This window comes from Nuphar pumila, chromosome 8, assembly GCF_984573655.1.
Source record: "Nuphar pumila chromosome 8, dmNupPumi1.hap1.1, whole genome shotgun sequence".
Taxonomy (NCBI): Eukaryota; Viridiplantae; Streptophyta; class Magnoliopsida; order Nymphaeales; family Nymphaeaceae; genus Nuphar; species Nuphar pumila.
This window is the reverse complement of record NC_143256.1, coordinates 10,243,062-10,265,593: the sequence shown is the minus strand read 5'-3', so window position 1 is coordinate 10,265,593 and position 22,532 is coordinate 10,243,062. Positions and strand designations below refer to the sequence as shown.

Sequence of the window (22,532 nt, the reverse complement as noted above, 5' to 3'; positions counted from 1 at the left end):
CTAATCACCATCCTCTTTCTTGAGGTCTGCAAGAGGCAAGAAGCATTCCGTAGACAAACCCCAAATGTTGAAGTCCATCTCTTCAAGAGTCTAAGTCTCCTCCATCGTCGTCTTGTGGCTCGTGGAAGACTGCCCGTACCTAAACAAAGAGACTACGGTTTTACCACCATGTGCTATATTGATCCCATCAACAAATCTGTAGTCTTGTATCAAGGACTCCATGCTGGTTTCCCAAAACACGGTGTCATCTCCTTTGCCCTTCATTCTAAGCAAATGGGTGTCCTAAAATTGGACGAGGAGACCTGTCCTTTGGCTGAAACAACCCCATACTGTGTGTGTTGAATTATTTCAAAGCTGGTGTTGCTTCATGCTTTTAGTGTTTGGGCACCTGCCTCTAACTTTAGGATAAAGCAGCACTCATTGTTGATTACCTTCTCTCCTATGCAGATCACGTTAGAGAACAAGCTCACTCATGTTCTTGGATCAAGACCCTGCAAAAGGAGTTACAAACAAGATTTGTCACACACACACACACACACACACATATATATATATATATATATATATATATATATACTGTTCTCTCTCACCATTGCACCAAGGATGAACTGATTTTTTTGGGATAATACAAAGGAAAACCCCATTACCCTGGTCTCCGGTTGGTAAAACCCTTGAGGTTCCCTGCTTATGGCGAGTACTAAACAATTCTCGATAAAATATACACGTGTACATTTTAACGTGTACATTTTATTCAATGGAAACGATATCGATAATCATGGTTATCGATATCAATGGAAACAATATCGATAATCATGGTTACCGATATCCTTTACATTTTATTTGATGGAAATGGTTATGCTTTACATCTCTCATTATCTAATGCTCCTGTTATCGAGAATCAAGGCTACGGTTAACCTGTTATTGATATCAAGGATTATAGATACTCAAAGAAACGGTATGCGTTAGATCTATCGATAATCAAGATATAGCGATAATGAAGGATGGTTGTAAACATAATCTATTCTTTCATTCTTATTCATTTATTTCGTTTGTATTGTGTGTAATATATATATATATATATATATATATATATATATATATATATATATATATATATATATATATATATATATATATATATATATATATATCGGTTGTATCCTCCTTATTCGTTAAGTTCAATAATTCAATAATATTCTTTCGTATTCTCAATTCTATTGTCTTTCATGGTATCATAGCACTTGGGTGACACCTCGACATGATGATCACGGCTAACCAAGAATTGGTTGCGGCAATTGCAAACAGATCCAATGCTCAGATCAACATAGATCCAAATAAAAATTGGCAAAAACATGTTTATCCAAAGTGTTATGACTGCAGAAAACTCGGCCATGTTAAGGCAAAATGCCTTCATCTCCACGAGTTTTTTAGTCGATCTGGTACACCCTCCAATGCCCGTCAATGGAGTCAGGCCAGCGCCAACTCTGCGACTTTCGAAGGCAACAAGTCAATGTCTATCCAAAGTCCCCAACGACTTACCCAGGAACAACTTGACCAAATACTAGCAGCGATAAATTTAGGTAATCCCAAATCAGCTCATGCGGTCAACCTAACAGGTAATCTCGATGCATCCTTTGTTTGTTCCATATCGCTCGAAAATTGAATCATAGACACATGCACGATAGACCATATTACCAATTCTTTGTCAAGTTTAATCATCTCAAAGCCTACAATTATCCCTTCTATTGGATTACCAAACAGATCTTCTACACATGCGACTCACATGGGTAGTGTCCTATTGGCACCAAAATTTTCTCTCTCAAATGTTCTTTTCCTCCCATAATTCAAACTCAATCTTTTTTCTGTGAGCAAATTGATCCAAGATCTGAAATGTGACATTTTTTTTATCATGATCATTGAATTTTTCAGGACCATCTCTCGAAGAGGAAGATTGGAGTGGGTAAGCGACATGGTGGACTTTATATTTTTGAGATCGGTGATAATTTTTCCTTAAGTAGTTCTTCCTTTGATTCTAACATCTAGCACTTAAGACTTGGGCATCTTTCAAATGCTAGATTACAAACTATTATATGTGGTTGTGTTCCTCACAATCATTGTGATATCTGTCATATGGCCAAGCAAACTCGCCTTCATTTACCTAGAGGGTTGATTTCGTCGTCAAAACATTTTCAACTAATCCATTGTGACATATAGGGAGGATATCAAACCACCTCGTTATCTAGAGTACAATACTTTTTTACCATAGTGGATTATTATTCCAGAACCACATGGGTCCACCTTATGCGGCATAAATCAGAAGCCATAGTCCAGATCAATTTTTTTTTAATTGCTGAAAATCAATTCAACGACAAGATTTTGACTCTCAACTCTGACAATGGAACTGAATTTTTCTCGAATGACATGCAAAATTTTTTAAAGGAAAAGGGTATTAAGCACCAACATAGTTGTGTTGCGACCCCCCAACAAAATGGCATGGTCAAGCGCAAGCACATAGATCTTCTCAATGTTGCGAGAGCCTTGAGATTTCAAGCCTCTTTATCCATTAAGTTTTGAAGAAAATGCGTTTTAACAGTTTCCTATATCACTAATCGCATTCCTTCCAAACCGTTAATAGGCAAAACACCTTATGAGTTACTTCATGGGAAGAACCCAATTTATGATCACTTTCGTGTTTTTGGATGTCTGTGCTATGCCCATAACATACATCACTCTCATAAGTTTGATAATCATGTTTGCAAAAGAGTTTTCATAGGGTATCCAAATGGTCAAGTAGGCTATCGTGTGTATGACCTCAAAACAAAAACAATTTTTATTAGTCGGGATGTAAAGTTTTATTTAAACGTGTTTCCATTTCAAGGTCATAACACTTCGGATGAAAGGGAGGGGTGTACCCTACCCATTTCCATATTCGACCTCAGCCTTATGAGATTCAAGAACTTAGTGACATTCTAGTCAATGAGATCTCTAACCCCAGTCACTTTGACCCAAACTCTGAATCTCCCAATCATCAAGCCACTGAACCTACTCAAGTTCATCTTCAAAAATCCGAAAGAACCCGTCAACCACCATTGCATCTCAAAGACTAAAATTGTTACACAGTTGTTCTCATACTCCAATCGACAGACACGAGAGAGGAGGTCCAGAACACGAATCATGAGTTGTCTAAAGTCATAAGTTATTATCATTTTTCTAAAGGAAGTCGTGTTTTCTTAAGTGCCATTTCTCAACTCTCATAACCTAAAACCTTTTCCTATGCCATGAAGTTCCAGTATTGGCGTGATGTTATGACTTCAGATATTAGGGCATTGGAAGAGAACAACACTTGATCGATTGTGGATTTGCCTATGGACAAACACCTTGTTGGTTGCAAATGGGTGTACAAAATTAAATATCACTTTGACGGCTCCATTGAAAGGTATAAAGCTAGACTCATAGCCAAGGGCTATACCCAAATTAAAGGATTGAATTATAACAAGACTTTTGCCTAGTGGTGTCAAATCCCTCACCAACTGTGCAGGTGTGTGCGCTGTGCTAGCCCAACACACCATGTTTTTGACTACCTAGTGGCATCACAGTATCCTGAGTTTGTTCAGGAGCAAGCTCAGATGGCGTGAGGTTTCACTAAACTCGTGCACAATCTATTCTCCAACACCTATAACCCAGGTTGGCAAAACCATCCCAATTTCTCGTGGAGAAATCTACAACAACCCCCCATCCCTTCTCAGAACCAACCCAGGAAAGGCGGTTATCCATTGAATTTTCAGAGACCCAACAACCCTCCAACCCAACCCTCCTTTAGTCAACCTCCATCCCAGGAGCCTACTTCTAGCTAGTCCTTCGAGGATAAGATGCTTCAGGCTTTCTCGAATATTAAGGCAAACCTCAGCTCCCATACTCAATCCATTGCCAAATTAGAGACGTAGATGGGATAGCTCATCGAGGCGCTAAGCAGGCAAAGCGATAGAACACTGCCTAGTCAGTCGGTGATTAACCCTAGGGGTAAGGAGCTCTTGCATATGACAGATGCCCATCAAGAGCAGGCTCAAGCGGTTATCACCCTTAGGAGTGGGAAGGAGTATAGAGCGAGGGATGCTACAGAAGAAAGTGAGAGATCAAGTTATAAGCAATCGGTCCCTATTACGGCCCAGGAAAGCGAGAGGGCTCTCCTATCTGAGCCTTGCGAATCCTACATCCCCAAAGCCCACTTTCCTGAGGCACTTGAAAAAACAAAGTCATTCAGCAAGCAGAGGATGAAGATGCAGGAGATGCTTGAGTTTTTTAAGCATGTTCAGATAAACCTCTCCCTACTTGATGCCATCCAGCAAGTCCCTACATATGCAAAGTTCTTGAAGGAGCTTTGTACGCAGAACAGGAAGTTACAGTCCAACATTCCAAAGAAGATCTATCTTACTAAGCAAGTGAGTGCGGTGTTACAGCACCAAACTCCACCCAAGCTCAAGGACCCAGGGGCTCCTATTATCTCATGTGTCATAGGAGACATCACAGTCGAGCATGCTTTGCTCAACCTCGAGGCAAGTATGAACATCTTGTCAAATTTCTTTTACGATACATTTAGGCTAAAGGAGATGAAGCCGACACCGATGACTCTGTGGATGGCAGACCGATCTATCAAGGTCCTGCAAGGGATTCTTGAGGATGTTCTGGTCAAGGTGGAGGACTTCTACTTCCCTATTGACTTCATTATTTTGGATATGAAGGGAGTGGATGATGTGAGGCAGACGACCATTATTTTAGGTTGCCCTTTCCTGGCTACTACCAACGTGTGCATCAATTTCCGCACTGGTGCAATGGATGTCTCATTTGGTAACAAAAAGATGAGGTTGAACATATTCAATGCAGCAATGGGCCCTGCAAGAGCGGATGCTTCTTTCCAGGTTGATTTTGTTCAGAACCTCGTGGAAGCAGAGTTGATATGGACGTTGAGTGATCCACCTCAGAAGGTGGAGGATGAATCACTCGAGGAAGATAGCTTTGGATTGATTGATATAGGGTCAAGTGAACTGAATTGGACCTGGCACTTTGAGCCCCTCTCGGATTTGGCAGACCAGCCTGCCAAACCCTCTATTGAGAGCCCGCCTAAACTTTAGCTAAAGCCTCTGCCAGCTTCGCTCAAGTACACTTTCTTAGGAAATGATCGGACCCTACCAGCCATCATTTCAACAGACCTGACTGGCACTCAGAAGTACTAGCTTTTGCAGGTTTTGCATGAGCATAAAGAGGTGATCGGTTGGTCTGTGGTGGATCTCAAGGGGATAGACCCTTGCTTTTGCATGCATAGGATCATCATGAAATAAGACACTAAACCCTTTAGAGAAATGCAAAGGAGGCTGAATCCCCACATGAAGGAGGTGGTGAAGAAGGAGGTAGTCAAGTGGCTTGATGCAGGGATCATCTATCCCATCTCCGACAGTTAGTGAGTGAGCCCAACCTAGGTTGTCTCCAAGAAGTCTGGGCTCACTGTCACCGTCAATGATAAAGGAGAGAGCGTCCACACAAGGACTACCACGGGGTGGCGAGTATGCATATCGAAAGTTGAATAATGCAATGCGGAAGGACCACTTCTCGTTGCCATTCATCGACCAGATCCTAGAGAGACTTGCAAGCCAGCATTATTTTTGTTTCCTGAATGGTTATTCAAGATATAATCAGGTGGTCGTTCACCCTGAGCACTAGGAGAAGACTACGTTGACCTGTCCATATGGCACCTTCGCGGTTAAGAGAATGTTGTTTGGGCTCTGTAATACCCCAGCCACATTTCAGAGGTGCATGATGGCAATTTTCTTCCACATGGTGGATGATGTCCTTGAGATATTCATGGATGATTTTTTGGTTTATGGCCCTTCATTCGATGATTGCCTTCAAAAGTTAGCGAGAGTGCTGAAACCATACATGGAAACAAATCTTATACTTAGCTGAGAAAAGAGTCATTTCATGGTTAGACAGGGGATTGTTCTTGGATATATTGTATCCGAGAAAGGGATCGAGGTCGACAAGGCCAAAGTAGAGTCCATAGTCAAACTTTCTCCACCTACCTCAGTATGGCATATTCAATCATTCTTAGGGCATGCAAGTTTCTATCGATGGTTCATTAAAGATTTCAGTAAAATCTCTAGACTGTTATGTAACCTGCTATCGAAAGACTAGTCATTTCATTTTGACAATGTCTGTCTGAAGGCATTTTTATCTCTAAAGGAGGCCCTGACCACAACTCCCATTCTTCGATCTCTCGATTGGTCGGTGCCCTTCAAAATCATGTGTGATGCATCTGATTATGCGGTAGGAGCCATTCTTGGCCAAAAGATTGAACAAAAATCTCATGTCATCGACTACACTAGTAGGACCCTTTCCGAGGCCCAAATGAATTATACGACTACTGAAAAGGAACTGCTAGCTGTAGTGTATCTTGGAGAAGTTTCGTTCATATTTGTTGGGCTCCAATGTTATCATTTACTCGTATCATGCCGCTCTGCGGTATCTGATGAGTAAAAAGGACACCAAATCATGTCTCATTCACTGAATCCTTTTGTTATAAGAATTTGATCTCGAGATTCGAGACATGAGTGGATGCGAGAATCTTATAGCGGATCATCTGTCCAGACTGACTGTGGAGGCATCCACTGATTAGGGACAGATTGATGATTCATTCCTGGAAGAGCAGCTCCTTCATGTAAAGTATCTGCCCTGGTTCGCGAACATCATCAACTATTTGGTGACTGGGGAGTTTTCTGTGCATTAAAACAAGAACAAGAGATAATTTTATGGCACAGGTGAAACATTATTTCTTGGAGAATCCAGAATTGTTCAGATTATGTCCCGACCAGATGATTTAAAGGTGCAACCCCGAAGAGGAGTTCGAGTCCATTTTAGATTTTTATCATTCCTTGGCCTGTGGCAGCCATATTTCTAGTTGGAAGACCGCTACAAAGGTCCTCCAATCGGGATTCTGGTGGCCGACACTGCATTGGAATTCTCATAAGTTTTATAGGAGATGCTTACATTGTCAGCAGACAGGGAGTATTTCCAAGCGTGATATGATGCTCCTACTCCCCATTCTAGTAGTTGATATTTTTTATGTTTGGGGCATCGATTTTATGGGTCCCTTCCTGGCGTCGTTCAGTTATATTTATATTTTGGTGGCGGTCGACTATGTGTCCAAGTGGGTCGAGGCCGTGGCCACCCAAACTAATGATCACAAAGATGTGCTTAGATTTATAAAGCACAACATCTTTAGTAGGTTCGGTGTCCCGAGAGCTATGATTAGTGATGAAGGTAAGCACTTCAAGAATGTGCATGTTGTTTCCTTACTCAGGAAGTATTTGGTACATTATCGGATTGCTACGCCATACTATCCACAGACGAGTGGCCAGGTTGTGGTCTTCAACAAGGAGATCAAACAGATTCTTGAAAAAACAATCTGGCCAGACTGAAAGGACTGGTCCCAACACCTAGATGATGCATTACGGGCATACAAGACTGCTTTCAAGACTTTGATTGGCATGTCTCCTTACCGATTGGTCTTTGGAAAGCCATGTCATCTCCTTGTGAAATTGAAATATACAGCATATTGGGTGATTAAGAAGTTTAATTTTGATATGGTCCAGGCTGGCGTAGAGCGGAAGCTCCAATTGAGTGAGCTCGAGGAGTTGTGTCATGATGCGTATGAGAATGCCCAAATCTACAAGGCTCGAACTAAACATTTTCATGATAAGCATATTTTGAGGAAACAATTTGAGCCTGGTTAGAAGGTTTGGTTTTTCAATTTGTGACTCCAGCTATTTCCAGAGAAGTTGAAGTCTAGAAGGGATGGCTCGTTTATAGTACAAGAAGTTTTTCCGCATGGTGCTATTGATATCTTGGACCCATGAACGGGCAACAATTTTAAGGTCAATGGGCAACGGCTGAAGCTCTATATTTCTAAGGCCATTACTAGTCAGGACATTGAGGTCATTGACCTCGTTGATGTGTGAGACACTGCGCAGTGTATGTATGTTATACCATTAGTATTTAAACCAATTTATTTCATAGTTTTTCATAGTCTTTTGCATATTTCTTTCTGTCGTGATTTTTGAGTATGTACGATAGATCATGTTTACATTTCATTCTTTTTTTATATGATTAATGAGTTACAGGTAAGAGGACAGACTCCATAGCATGGATCAGGTGACTTCTACTCATTCCCTTGCATGTCTTTTGTTTCTTAGTGTGCATTCATCTAGTTTCATGTAAGCATGGGGGAGTGCCACTGAGGACAGTGTCATTCAAGCATGGGAGAGGGTGTAGTTTGCACACCCAAATTTTTTCTTTCTATCCATGTATCTACACTGATGAAAACTCATAAAAAATAGGATTTTAAAGAATGAGTTTTAACCTATATGAATGCTTGACACAATCTAACATTTTAGAGAATTTTTAAGCCCCACAAAAAAAATGACACTAATCTAGAAAAACGTGGTCACTTATGTGGATTTTAAAGAAATGATGGTAGATGTATGTTAGAGTTTATTTTGAATCATAAGTATGACTACGCATAACTTTATTTTTAAAAAACTAAGCAAATGAATAACATAAAAAATAAGAGCTCAAAAAGTGAAAAAGAGCATATGTTTAGTTGTTTGATGTCTTTATATTCTATAATATCAGGGCTCAGACACAAGATGAAGTATTTGATTCTCATGTTGAAAAGGATAACAAAGGAAATCACTTCTTTATCTAAGTTGATATTTGTGGCCTATTTTTGTTCAAGCAAGTAGAGCCTGAAAGGTGTTTACATCTGGTGCCCTAAAACTATTTGGTTTGGGAGTCATCGTGTGGCGCCCCAAACCCCAACCTTGGAAAAACCTTTAAAATTTTGGGATTTTTTTTTGAAATGGTTTTACGATAAACAACGAAAAGCAAGGAAAAAAGGGTATCTAAGTAACAAGGCCGTAAGTCTGAGCGGGCCACAGGTAAGTATGCATATCCAACAAGTTTCAAAATATACAACTCAAAGTTTAACTACAAAATGAGACAAAAGTATAACAAATCTAACAGTCTCTCAAAACAGGGGGATCATCCCCTCAAAAACTTCAAAACCAAACAGGAGCAGGATCTACAACTAAGTGTGGGTCCTCAAGCCTCCACCATGTGCCATCACATCACCGTTGTACCTATTTATCACCTGCATCCACATAAAACGGGGTCAGCACCCTTGCGAGGTGGTAAAAAATCAACAACATCATATCTTTATTTCTCAATGAAGAAACATGTATATAACATGGAACATGTGCAACAACAGATACATGTGCCTGTGTCAAGTAAGTGCACGTGTAACAAGTGCAAACAAGCTAAAGCAGTAAGCAAGAAACTAAACAACTACTGTACACAAGTAGCTAAGAAAGGTACGGGAAGCAGAATAAGTACAGAAGCAAGTAAGCAAGTAAAAGGGAGCTACTATAGTATGTTAGCTATGATTGGTTAGTATTTAAGTTCTTCTAATTACTTCTTCGGGTACGCGAAGAAACTTCGCATTCTGTGAGACATGCACCCAACGTCTGTTATTCAATTTCTAATATGGTAACCAGGGATGCTACAGACCAAGTAAACCTCATATGAGCAACACGCAACTGAGAGAAACCCTCGCATAGGTAAGGATTGCAATCCATACTACTACAGAAGTGAGGTATCTTAAAAGATTACCTCGACCTCCCTAACTCTGAGTGACTGGAGGTCAAAGGACGCTACAACTCCTGTCAAAACACGTGTCGTAATAACGACTAGTCACTCAGGGTTGTATCATCCACCCTCTCTAAGGTAAACCATTTTGTGAATGGGGCATGGCAGGTTTATTTTTCTTAGGCTCATCTATCAAGTCATACCTCCCTTCGAGGTATTTATGCCTTATGGTCCCCGCGGGGTATGCAAACGAGGTATTAGCCTGCCCATCCACGTGCTCAGCCTCACACGGCTAACAAGAGCACATCACTTATGAAAGCGATCATAACATTATTTTATCTTTCTCATTACTAGGGTATAGACATACGTGAACTTACTCACAAACAAGGGGTCATCGCCCAAAGACTCCAACTGAGTCTCAATAACCACAACAGTGTGTTTTTCATACCCTATGGTGTTTAAGTTTTTGTGTCATTCTGTACATCACAAGTATATTGTGCACCTTGTGCACTCATCAATGCTTCAAGCACGAGACCAAAATATACCTCTCGAGGTACATACTATGCAGTACTATTGTCAAGTTGTGCTACGTGTAGGTGCGAACTAAGACCCACAAATTCTCAAGTCAATCACACAATTATGAAGCAGAGGCAAAGATACATACACATATCTTAGGAAAACACATTTCAATTACATGAGAATGTGCAAGTGAGTGTACAATTCCACAATTTCAAGAGATATGCAATTCAAGAGCATAACGTAAACACAAGTACAAGTACTTTGAGCTGAAACAAGTAATGCAAGCTTCTAATTATAATTTCAAGTAGTTAGAACTTCAAATGTCAATATTTGACAATTCTCGTATAGCGAGGCCACTTTTGTAGAAAAGATTTATGATTTTCAGTGCACTCATGTGTTGAGATTGAAATCTTGAATATTCCCATTCGTATGTGGATTACATTCGCATTTCCAAGGTAGATCACCGCACTTGCGGGAGAAACAATGTAAATATATCACGAGGACAATTATACGTATATGTATCAGTGGGTTACTAATATTCGCAAAACATCTTGCTCTGATGTTGACAAAGTGGAACCAATTCCATAAGGGGATTCGTGGATTCGACACACTTACGTGTCGAGAATGAAATCTAGGATATTTCCAACTTATGAGAATAACATTGGCATTACCATGGTCTGTTGTCGTGCTTGCGGAACCCAAAGATACTAAAATGATGGTTTGACGAAATTTCTGAGACTGATGAAAGACTTTATATATGTTTGGGTAGCATAGAGCTCACCTGACAACTCATACCGAAACTACCAAACAGGACCCCGAAAAAACATGAGGTTTACTCCAGACCCAAACTCTAGTACGGCTACCCAAATAACTGATACAAGGCACGAAGTCCCGACATGACTGAATCGCTAAGTTGGGACTAGAAGGGTCTCACACTTGAACATAGCACAAGAATATACTAAGTCCATCTGAATCTGTTGGAAAGCGAACCCACATAGTCTAACATCTATATGTTCATGGTTTAGTTCACATTCTTTCTTTTGCTCATTATATATACATATATATATATATATATATATACATGTATATATATATATTTATACACATATCTATATACATATAGGTATGCTTTAGGATCTTAACGGATCACTTAGTGATCTTGGGACAACAAGGGAATGAACGCCCTCATATGGCGGCCAGTAGGGTTCCACATAATCTGATCCCAATGTGACCAAACCCCTACTAACTCACCCTTGTCGTGAACCGATCATTGGGAGTGGTGCGGCAAGAGTGAGCAGATCGGTCTGGGTATTCCAACCCAAAACAAAACTCAACTTCAAGGGTCAACAATGGCATTGGACTGAACCCAAGGGTTCAGTCCAGTTACTGCACTCGAGGTGCAGTCCAGACTAGGGTCTATCAGGTTCGGTTGGCTCAACCGGGTGCATTAGCACCCGACACCCAAACTTACACCCGCACTAGAGCCAAAGGGGCAAACCGTGGGAAACAATGGGCCTGGTCCTCTGGACTAGACACTCGGTTGCAGATTAACCCTGGTTTGAACATATAGGTTCAGACCGGGCTACCTAGTAGCAGCAAGCCCGAGGCAAGGACCCAGGCCCGCGCGCTACCCGAGTGCAACTAGCACCCGGTGGCAACTGGGTGCCAAGGCAACCACAAAAAAAAATAGAGAGAGCCACTGGTCTGGTCCCCTGGACCAAACCTTAGCCATGTCGTGGCCCTAGTCTAAACCCAAGGGTTCAGACCAGACCCACTCTCGGGACAGGATCTGAACCCAACGCCCCAAAGCTGCAAGACTACTCAGGTACTGTTGGCACCCAAAGGCTCACCACGCTTGTCAAGAAAGAGGAAGTCCTTAGTGGCCAAGGCGGCTAGGTGCGTCTGATCGAGCCTTGCTCGGGCCAGAGTGCACCCATCTGGGTCTGTTCCTATAGGGGACACACCACACGAACTCCCCGTAACAAAAAAAAAAGGAAAACAAAGACAAGAAGGAAAAACCACTGGAAAGAAAAACAGGGGAGGGGGGGGGTGAGTGAGAAGCAAAATAAGATGAGGAGGAGCAACCGTGGCTAGACTAGACCACAACCGTGTCAAGTCCAGAACTTCAGCTGTCACGAAAGTTTAAAGGATGGCCCTAGCTTCCTCATGACAATGGGAAGGGGCTGAGGGCGAATAGTTCATTCTCTCATAAAAAGGAAAACTCATGCAAATTCCCAACAAAAGAAACAAAGACCGTGCATTTCCAAATATGTGTAGCATCCAATCTTATTGACTAGCATCAACACGAAATAAAAGAAATACAGAGTACACTATGCATCCCAACTGGAAAATAATTTATACAATGATTCTACCGATTTCCTTGCTTATTGTTATTTCTCTCTCTCTTTTTTTTTGTTTAGCAAATTGAAACAAAAACCAAACCATCAAACCGACTATGAAGTCGATGGATCTGAGCCCTTCTTGTTCCATGGAACGGAAGAGTGGGTACTCAACCACGAAACACCTTTACTAGAGCCTCTAATCCGCCAAGGGTCACGCATCCATGGATGCGTCCGACTCCTCAGCTTCATATATACAATATGCATAATTTTCTTTGAGAAAACAGAGGAAATGAATTGAAGCTTCACCTTAATGCTCGGATGGTGAAGGAACGCCGGTTGGAGATGGGTTCTTGGTTGCACAAGGGCTCCACGAAAATGGTGGAGATTACACCCCACACGGCTAGGGGAGAGAGAGAGAGAGAGAGAGAGAGAGCTCCAAACTCGCCAACTCCAGAACAAATCTTTCTCTTTCTTTGACTAAAAGCTTTTATATTCCAAGGCTAAGGCACCAACGACTGGGATTAATCTGCATGAGATGAATGGCTGAGGTTAATCACGCCCCCCCCCCCCACCCCCACCCCCATAGCCGCCCAACATCCCCCACTCGCCCCTTAGGATTTGAAAAGGCTAAAACAATTTACATGGGTGCCATGGGGCGTAGCCCCATGCATCCCTTGGAATGGCGCACCCTTCATCAAGAAGGCTTCTTAGAAATCCTCTGACAATAACTCCTTGGAATGGATTTCCAAGAATTTTTTAAAATCACATGGGGCGCAGCCCCATACAAGCTCTTGGAAAGCGCCCCATTCTCATAATGATGCCCCATGCATCATTATGAGACCTACTTTAAGAGTTGGGCCAATCGTGGCCCTCCCTTTGGATCTCATTCTAATAATTTACGAAAATGCCATAGCTCCAACTGGTCAACTTGACCATCTGGTCTTCGTGGCTACCATCGTCCCCAAAAGACCAAAAATGGTTGACCAAGGGCTTGGTCGACCCCTTGACCAACCATCTTTAAAACGATTTAACAAAAATTCACCAAATTCGATAATTATGACCAAAATATATCATGACATATATTTTTATCTCAAATTTCTAATACAATACATTTCTAAAGCTCATCTCAAGAAAATTTTCCATCTCTTACAGAAAATTGCTCTCGTTTGACTCTCGTTCTATTGCTACATGATCTCCAGTAATTCACATGCACTGATGGGGTTTTTTCGTCGTTTGGGTCTCAAATTCGAGGTCAAACTAAATATATACATTAAGAATTTACCCTTAAAATTTCAGAAGTTAATTAATTACGGATTTCCCTCAATCGCTATTTACATTTTACTTACGTGATTTCGGACCTCGTAACTCCATATAGGTACAATAATGAGAAATTCTCAAAATTCTCGAAATTGCATAAAAAATTTCCATTTATTAAAGCACTTCGCATAATATTACCCTAAAAGTATCGTGGATCTTACACATTGGCTCAAAATCCCGTTACATAGACTTTATAGAGAGTCGAAGAGATGTTGACATTGCGCATGACAAGAAGAAAGTTATACGTAAAACTATAAAAATAGAAGGTCTAGTTATTCAAGCAATTATGTCTGAGGGATACTTTGTATCTGGTGCCCTAAGATCGTCTCGTCTGAGTGTCACTGACCCGAAGCTCTTTACACGGGTCATGAAAACTGGAAAGTGGATATAGTGCTCAATTAAAAGAAGAAAAAAATATGAAAAAGGTGAAAATTAAAAAAAAAAAATCAAGAGTATAGAGATAAAGTTCACTACTTAGAAATAATTTTTTAGAAACTTATGCAGAAAACATATAAGTGAGGATAAATAAACAATGACATGTGTGTATTCAATTTTCTGAGAATAAAGCATAAATGATTATGATATTTAGAAAAGTAAAAGAAAAAGTTTTACTCTCTGATGGCATGTAAAGACTCTAATTATGTTTTGAAAGTGTAGTGACATGAAATATTTGTGAAAACAAACTCCTTAGTTTCCTAATGCTTCTTGAATTTAAATCTTATGTATACATAAAAGAGATGTTTGTGGGTAGCAATAGTGCAAACCCTCACGAGACCTTACTCATCCATTGGGGTAACCCAGAGGTTTAAAGGGCTTGTTGCATATGCTAAATGCAATCGTGATTCCTACAAAAATGAGTTAGGTTTTTGCTTAGTTAGTTTGTTTTTGCATTTTGTTCAGGGTCAGTTTGCTCAAGGACTAGCAAACGATAAGCATGAAAGAATTTGATCATGCATAATTTTAGCATTTTATAGACATATCTTTATATATGATCCGTCAAAAAAATGAATTAAAAACCCATTTTTGTCAATGTTTTTGAGAAACTGCTTTAAAATTAAAATAAAGATAAAAATCGTACATTCAAAACCTTCCCTATGTTTTTACAGAGTTTTGATTAGATTAAAACTTTTAGTTTGTAGTTTAATTAGTTTAGGAGTTTTCAACTAACATTTTATTTTGTTTAGAAGTATTTTTTTTTAAACACTTTTTTAGAGGAGTGTCCATTTGGAATTTTAGAAAATTTAAGGGAGTTTTTCAAAAAAAATGTGTGACCTAATTTTTTAATATAAAAACCCTTGTTTCGATAGAGAAGGGTATCTTTCCTCTTAGAATTCATGCCCCCCTCTGCCTTCCTCCCTCTCTTCTCTTCTTCTCCTGTTTCGTTCTTGGTTGGTTCCTACCTCGGTTCTTCCTTCTTCTTCGTTTCATCTTACATCTAATCTTTGCTATCGCCGGCTTCTTCTTATCCCCATCGTCGGAGGCACGTGCAGACCGGAGGAAGATCGCTTCTTTTTCTCAACCTCTCTATCAAAAGTAAACTACGAGATTTGCTTCTTCTCTCCCCACCTCTTTATTTGTTTTTTTTTTGCATTTAGATTAGATTAAGTTTAATTTATTTCATTGCATGCATAAAAAATATTTTCTCATCGCATACATCATATTTTATTCTCGTCATGTGCATAGCATCTAGAATAATTTGATTCTCATTTTATTCTCTGCATATTAAATTAAATATTCATTGCATCCATTCGATCATTCATTATTCTTAGCCTTTAATTTTTTTAGTTTTATTGAGTTTGGTCATTCTTGTCGTTAGAATAGAATTTTAGTTTAGCATTTTAATTTATTCACGCATAGATTATAGTCTTTTGTTTAGTTCATGGAAAACAGAAAATAAATTTCTCACATCTAGTCATTGCATGTCACAGCTTTAGATCGGTTGATCTAATCATATGATCGGACCTAACTGGATCTAAGCAATATATTTTTTTAGAGAGACCCGATCAGTTGGCTGAAGTAGGCTGACCAGATTCACGAAAAATCATGGTGATCTAGACAGACCAGATCACGTATCTCAGAGTTAGCGTGAATCTGATTTGCCCAGACCATTATTGCAATCAATCGATCTATGGTTTGGAGTTATCTCAAAACCAGACGCCCGGATAGTTCAAATTGATTTTTTTGTTTTTCCACGTGTAAGGTGTAGTTAAAATTACTGTTTTCATTCAGTTAGTGTTTAGAATAATCATTGTTCATGGGTCAAATAACTTTTTCTTTTGTTATAATTAGTCATATCTTAAATCGGGTTTTCATGTTTTATTAATTATTCATCTAGAATTCATCATTAGGTCAAGCGGTTGTTTTTAGTATGATCAAGTAGATTAGATTAATTTATTTCATAAACCTTAATTAGACATTTTTAAGTTCATGTTTTCTTGAATTACAATTAACCCTTTGTTTAGTTATTTCATATTTAATTAACCTTTATTAAGTTTTGATTTAGTTAAGTTAGATTCACGTTTTCATTGTTTTTAGAATTAGTTAGTTTGTTAATTTGATTGTTACATGTTAGTTTCTTTCTTGTTTTAAATTAGTTAGTTGTTATTTAGTTTGTTACTTAGTTATTTGTTAAAAAGTTTGTTTATAGTTTATTAGTCTTGTTTTCTTGATTTTTTTTATAAAACTAACATTAGATTTTGGCATAGTTTTCTTCGTTTGTTTGTGTGTTTTGTTCTTTTATTTTGCAAGGAAGCAATTTTGCGTGCGATAAGCCCTTAAAAGAGCTCCTAAAGAGCCCTCTAAGGTTCCTAAAAAAGGCCCTTCGAGCCCCTCAGATATCCCTTAAGTACTGATCATATTAAGATGTGTGAGAAACATAAACAGTGAAGATCAAAGGGACTAGAGTTCAAGCAACTGAAAACCCTTTTCTTTTCTTTTAGTTTAGGTTTATTCATTTTTTTAATTTGGGTTTGTAATAAGACCTGTATTTATTTTTATTCTTTGAGCCCTCTGCAGAGGGTAGCACTCTTATATTGATTAGTTATTTACTTTTATTTTAAAGGCAATAAAACTTGCATTTTTGTGGAATACAAAGTTTTTCTCTGTTCTCTGAGTTTGACCCGAACTTCACCACTTGTGTGAACCGGTTTTTATAATTTGATGCACGATTTACATGAATGATTTTCTTAAAAAATATCTGTTAAAAATACTTTATCAAAAAAGTAGCATCATACATTTTATTCAATGAAAATTGTATCAATAATCATGGTTATCGATATCAATGAAAACGGTATTGATAATCATGGTTACCAATATCCTTTATATTTTATTTGATAGAAATGGTTATCCTTTACATCTTTTGTTATCTATAGTCCTGTTATCGAGAATCAAGGTTACGGTTAACCTATTATCGATATCAAGGATTATAGATACTCAAGAAAATGTTGTGTTAGATCTATCGATTATCAAGATACAGCGATAATGAAGGACAGTTATAAACATAATCTATTCTTTTATTCTTGTCTGTTTATTCCTTTTGGATTGTGTGTAATATATATCGTTAAGTTCAATAATTCAATAATATTCTTTCATATTCTCAATTCTATTTTCTTTAGCTTTGACCTAGCAGCAAAGGGCCATCAACTCAGTGACATTCATATGTCCCCCTCCCAGATGAATGGAGCCCTTGTGGGCTTGCAGGTTAGACTATGATTTTTTTTTATAGGCAAGCTGGGGTTAGGCAAACCCCACCATTAAGTGTTCAACATACCAGGTTTTGAACCTGCAACGTCCCACCACAGTAAGACGTTCATTGACAGCTCCTTCCAACAAAGGCGGAGCCCCCGTTGGTGATAGACTATGGTTCTTACCTGCAACAAGCGGCGAAGAGGTCCAGGAGGTCCTCTTTGAGCATGAGACTGGTGCCACGGGGTCTGCCTCCAAGCCACCTTCCCGTTGCTTCCTGCGCTCATTTTGTAACCAAACAGTACCAGCTCCAAGGACCAGAGGTCGGGGCCCTTAGCCCAAATCACGAACGCCCCAAACTCACCCGCACTTCTTGGCTTAATCGACTGATCACCTTGATGGAATTCTGAAGCTCTCCTCCTTACCTTCCCAATCGCATACATACTTGACATGGAGCTCATTGCCTGCAAACCACCTGTTGCAGCTAGATATTGTTGGACTATATACTTTGCAGTTGAAGACTCCTGCACATTATGAGCAAAATGCAAATAAAATAACCATAGTTTCTAGGATATGAAATGGACACGAGAAGTGATGTTGGAAGCGGAAGTGCGGAAATCAGTGTTAAAGGGTAGTATGAACATGAAGTGACATTTGTTTTGGAAGCATAGAGAAGCAAAAAAAAAAGTGATAGAAAACAATGGAAAGTGAGTGGAAAGCAAAGGCGCTGCACCACTAAGGAATAATGGGATATTAGATCTCATAGAGTTTTAACTCCCATTCTCAACCCATGACCATGAGCCTGAAGCTTCTTCCTAACTCTCGAAACTTCTTCGCAGTAGCTTTCTTCCATGCCTCATTTCACATAATCCTAAAGGGGCTCTATTTCATTATATTTCATCCATATCCCAGTTACATTCTGTTCCCTCTGGTTTGAATGTTATTCAATAAAAGAAAATGATATCATTGGCATTATAGATGTTATTTCTAGTTTATGTGTTTCTATTTCTTAAGTGGAAAAGTTGAGAAATTATTTGCAACAGAAAAAGGAAAGGTTAATGAATGATCTTGAAATATCCTCTACTTAATAATCTATTTTGTATACTTTTTATAATATAAGAAGTGAAACGAGTTTTGAAAAAAAATGTGGTGCTTCCCGCTTGGGAAGTGTCCATGGTATGAGCATGAACAGGAAACGTCACGAACGTTCAATCTTATTTACAAACCAAAACAACAAATGAAAATCATACGATTGGATGATCTTTGATAGATGCATTAGGAGGCTGCTCGTTCTAAACGGGCAGAGGGATCAATGGAGCGGCAACAACATTGAGAAGAAGTTGGAGCTCAGAGCTGCCGCCCCCAGACACAGGCGGTGACGATCTATCTGCAGTAGCATGCGAGCATTTCATCCATGTCTTAACGTTCTGCAAGGAATTTGATTTAGGGGAGCCACCCATCTGGCTGAATATTTCCTCAGGTACAGGCACCTCAAGAACTGTATCGAGCCCATCTTCTCTGTCGAATTTTGGGCACAGCTTCCTCATGGGGAAGGCTGCACAACCATCACCACCACCTTCCCTCTCTTAGCCTCTCTGTTTTTTGCTTTCCAAAATGCATGGGGGAAGGCACTACCCTTTCCCCTTGTGTATGTGGCTCCCCTTGATTTACGTTGTTCTGAGATGAATGGGCAGAGTCCCAGCCGCAGAGAGGGGGGCCGGTTTCATGGTTTTGAGGACCAATGAAATGGGCCCACGTTTCCAATTGTGTTGATGTCGTTGGGCATCAAGCCAAAACTGAAGGCTAAGGAGCCTGTTCATGATTTTCTGATCATGGGATGGGAGTATTATGAACCCTTTCTAAATCAGAACTCTCTTATGAAATAACTTGAATGATTATTGAAGTAATACAAATGGTAATCCTTCAATGGCCTTGGATAAAGATGAACTACTTGTTGAAAAAGGATTTTTTGATATTCTGGACGGATTTGGAGTTAGATTGGGGTCAATATGTTCTTCGGGTCCTTATATCATGATCTGAATAAAATCATGTGAAGCTCACGTTTTTGCTGAATGCAAAATTACCATGTAATAATACTTGGATTCGGATTCATGGTATTTTGATTATAATTATATCTAAATTAGGATCCCTTCAATTTAACGTTCAAATTTCGATCAACTATGATCCTGCCTGTGACCAATCCTCTGGCACTAACAGCTCCCTTATTAGGACTACCTATTTACTACTTTTTTAGTAACTTTCATTGGTGATCTCTTTAGCTTATATCGATTTCAAAATGTAATCAAGTGTAAGCCTTATCTGCTTAATTTGACCCGACAAATGTACTTAACATTGTTGATTTAGTAGAATTACCGAAACAATAGTTTGCGTCAAATTGTTTCAACATTAACGCATCACTGATTCTTAATGTTCTACATCATAAGAAAACAAATCCAGAACATGTTTCTCTTTTATTAAAACTACATAGAACATAACTGTAGGGCTTGATCTGCAAAACGTTCAAGAAAATATTAGAAACTAATGGTTCCTACAAGACAGTGCCATGCTAACGACTGTGGCAGCAGTTTTTTGGATAATCCAAGAGAACCCCCAAATCACTTACTGCATATTGGCTGGCCTCTAGTTCAGCCCCCGCCCACAGAGGTGTTCACTCAGCTTCAACCTTGCAGCAAGGGACATCAGCCAGGGTTTCGAACTCATCAACTTGGTGACATTCACAAATTACTCCTACCAGATGTGGAGAGAGCTTGTGGGCATGGCCAGCATTCTTTGGCAAATAGAAAAATTTAAATTTTTTCCCACGCTTTCATAAATCTATACTTATGTATTATGTATATAATCAAAGTAGGAGAAATCCACCAGATGGGATTCCACAAATCTAAAACAGCGCAGCTCTACTCGTTCAATCTTATTCAACTTCAACCAAAACAAAACAGAAATCACACTAAACCACCTCGTCTAATGGGACCCTCGATTGGCGAACAGCACAGAGAGAGAGAGAGAGAGAGAGATTTTCACAGAATTCAGGCACACGATTAGACCGTCAAACGAGCCATGAGGAAAAGAAAGCGTGAATTTTCATTGACAATGTATACTTCAGAATTCATACATACCCATCATTTCATCATCAAAAGCTCCACATGCAACCAAAGAAAAAACAGAAAGAGAAAGACCACCACGAAAGGGAGAAGAGAAATCCCAAAGGCCGTCCCTCCCTCGCTAATTAACCACCGAAGCCATAGAGGGTCCTGCCCTGCCTCTTGAGTGCATACACAACGTCCATGGCCGTCACCGTCTTCCTCCTGGCATGCTCCGTGTAAGTAACGGCGTCGCGGATGACGTTCTCCAGGAAGATCTTGAGGACCCCTCTCGTCTCCTCGTAGATCAGCCCGCTTATGCGCTTCACCCCTCCTCGCCGGGCCAGCCGACGGATCGCCGGCTTCGTGATCCCCTGAATGTTGTCCCTCAACACCTTCCTGTGCCTCTTCGCTCCGCCCTTCCCCAACCCCTTCCCCCCTTTGCCTCTCCCCGACATTGCTTCCCCTTTCCCTTCTCTCTTTTCCTCTTCTTTCTTCTTCACTCTGTTTGCAAGCAAAGAAAAAGACAGAACGACTGTTTAAATAATGGACGGCGGGACGATTCCCACTCCGAAGGCTTTTTGAATTTGGGGATTACGCTTCTTTCTTTTTTCTTTTTTTTTTATTTCTCATCTGCCAATGGAGAGTTGGCCGTTCGATTGTGAGTAATCGACGGTGAACAACGTCGATCCGTGCCGACGGCCTTTTATACTAAGTTCACCGTTCGATTGAGAAAGATCAACGGCTTTGAGCTACAGACGTGCTTTCTCTTTGTTCTGTCTCTGTGTTTTTTATCGACCTTCTTCGGGCAACTCCAATTGCTTCTTGTTCTGTACATCTGACGGTCAACTTGATCGTCCGTTTGACTCGCGGTTGTTCGTGAACAAGACATCGAGTCCTGTCCTGTACTGTCTGCGGACAGGACAAAACGTGCTGTCCCTCCCTGTCCGTGCACCCCTAAAAAAAATTCCCACACATCCTGGGTTGTCCGGTCCTCCTCTGTTCCGTGGGGCTGGTGGGGGGACACAGGACAGCAGCGGACGACGATTTCACGTAACAGATCCGGACCCACACTCAACTTTTTAGCTGAACTCACATTTGCTTTTTCGTTTTCAGGTCAGGTCAAGAGAACACACCTAACCAACGGGGGCTCAGCTTGTTTCGTATGAACTATTAGTGCACGCCAGCATGTGTTGGGACATTGCAAGTTCAAAACCCAATGGATGTTGTGTAATCGGTGGGGTCTGCCTAACCCCAGCTTGCCTATAAAAAAAGGGCACACCTAGCAGGCCTTCACCTTGCAAAACCCTTGAGGTTCGAACCCCTTTGCTTATTGAGGAGTACACCATGCTTTGACCTTCCATCAAAAAACACTCAGTTTGGCCTTGGTACTTTAGTCCCTTCAATTTGGTGTTGCTCACGAATCGCCCCATCCAAATGAGAGTCAAACTCACTTTTTTTTTAGAGGCAGGCTGGGGGTTAGGCGGACCTAGGGGTGGCAAATCCTGACACAACCCACCAACCCGTCTCTTAGGCGGGTCCGGGTTGGGCTTAAGCCAACCCGTTTAATAAACGGGTTGACCTGCCTAACCCGTTTATTAAACGGTTTGGGTTAGGGGTATGCCAACCCACCAATCTGGCTGATCCGTTTAATAAACAGGTTAGGCGGGTGGGTCAACCTGCCGACCCGCCAACCCGTTTTCCCAACCCAACCCATTTATTAAACGGGTTGGCGGGTCGGGTTACCCGTTTATTAAATGGGTCGGGTTAGTGTTTGCCACAGCCGACCCGTTTAATAAACGGGTCGGGTTCGGGTTGAGGTATGCTGACACACCAACCCACCAACCCGACCCGATTGCCACCCCTAGGCGGAACCCTA

At 40.4% G+C, this 22,532-nt stretch overlaps 1 protein-coding gene and 1 pseudogene across 1 annotated transcript; both read right to left on the bottom strand.

The window, feature by feature from the left end:
* LOC149829592 (uncharacterized) lies at nt 1-19,102 on the bottom strand (annotated as a pseudogene).
* Nucleotides 19,103-20,635: 1,533 nt separating this feature from the next.
* On the bottom strand, nt 20,636-21,159 carry LOC149829591 (histone H4). Its single transcript, XM_090016033.1, has one exon. It carries the CDS (start codon nt 21,109-21,111, stop codon nt 20,800-20,802), a length of 312 nt encoding a protein of 103 aa, XP_089872159.1. The 5' UTR covers nt 21,112-21,159; the 3' UTR covers nt 20,636-20,799.
* Nucleotides 21,160-22,532: the final 1,373 nt, after the last annotated feature.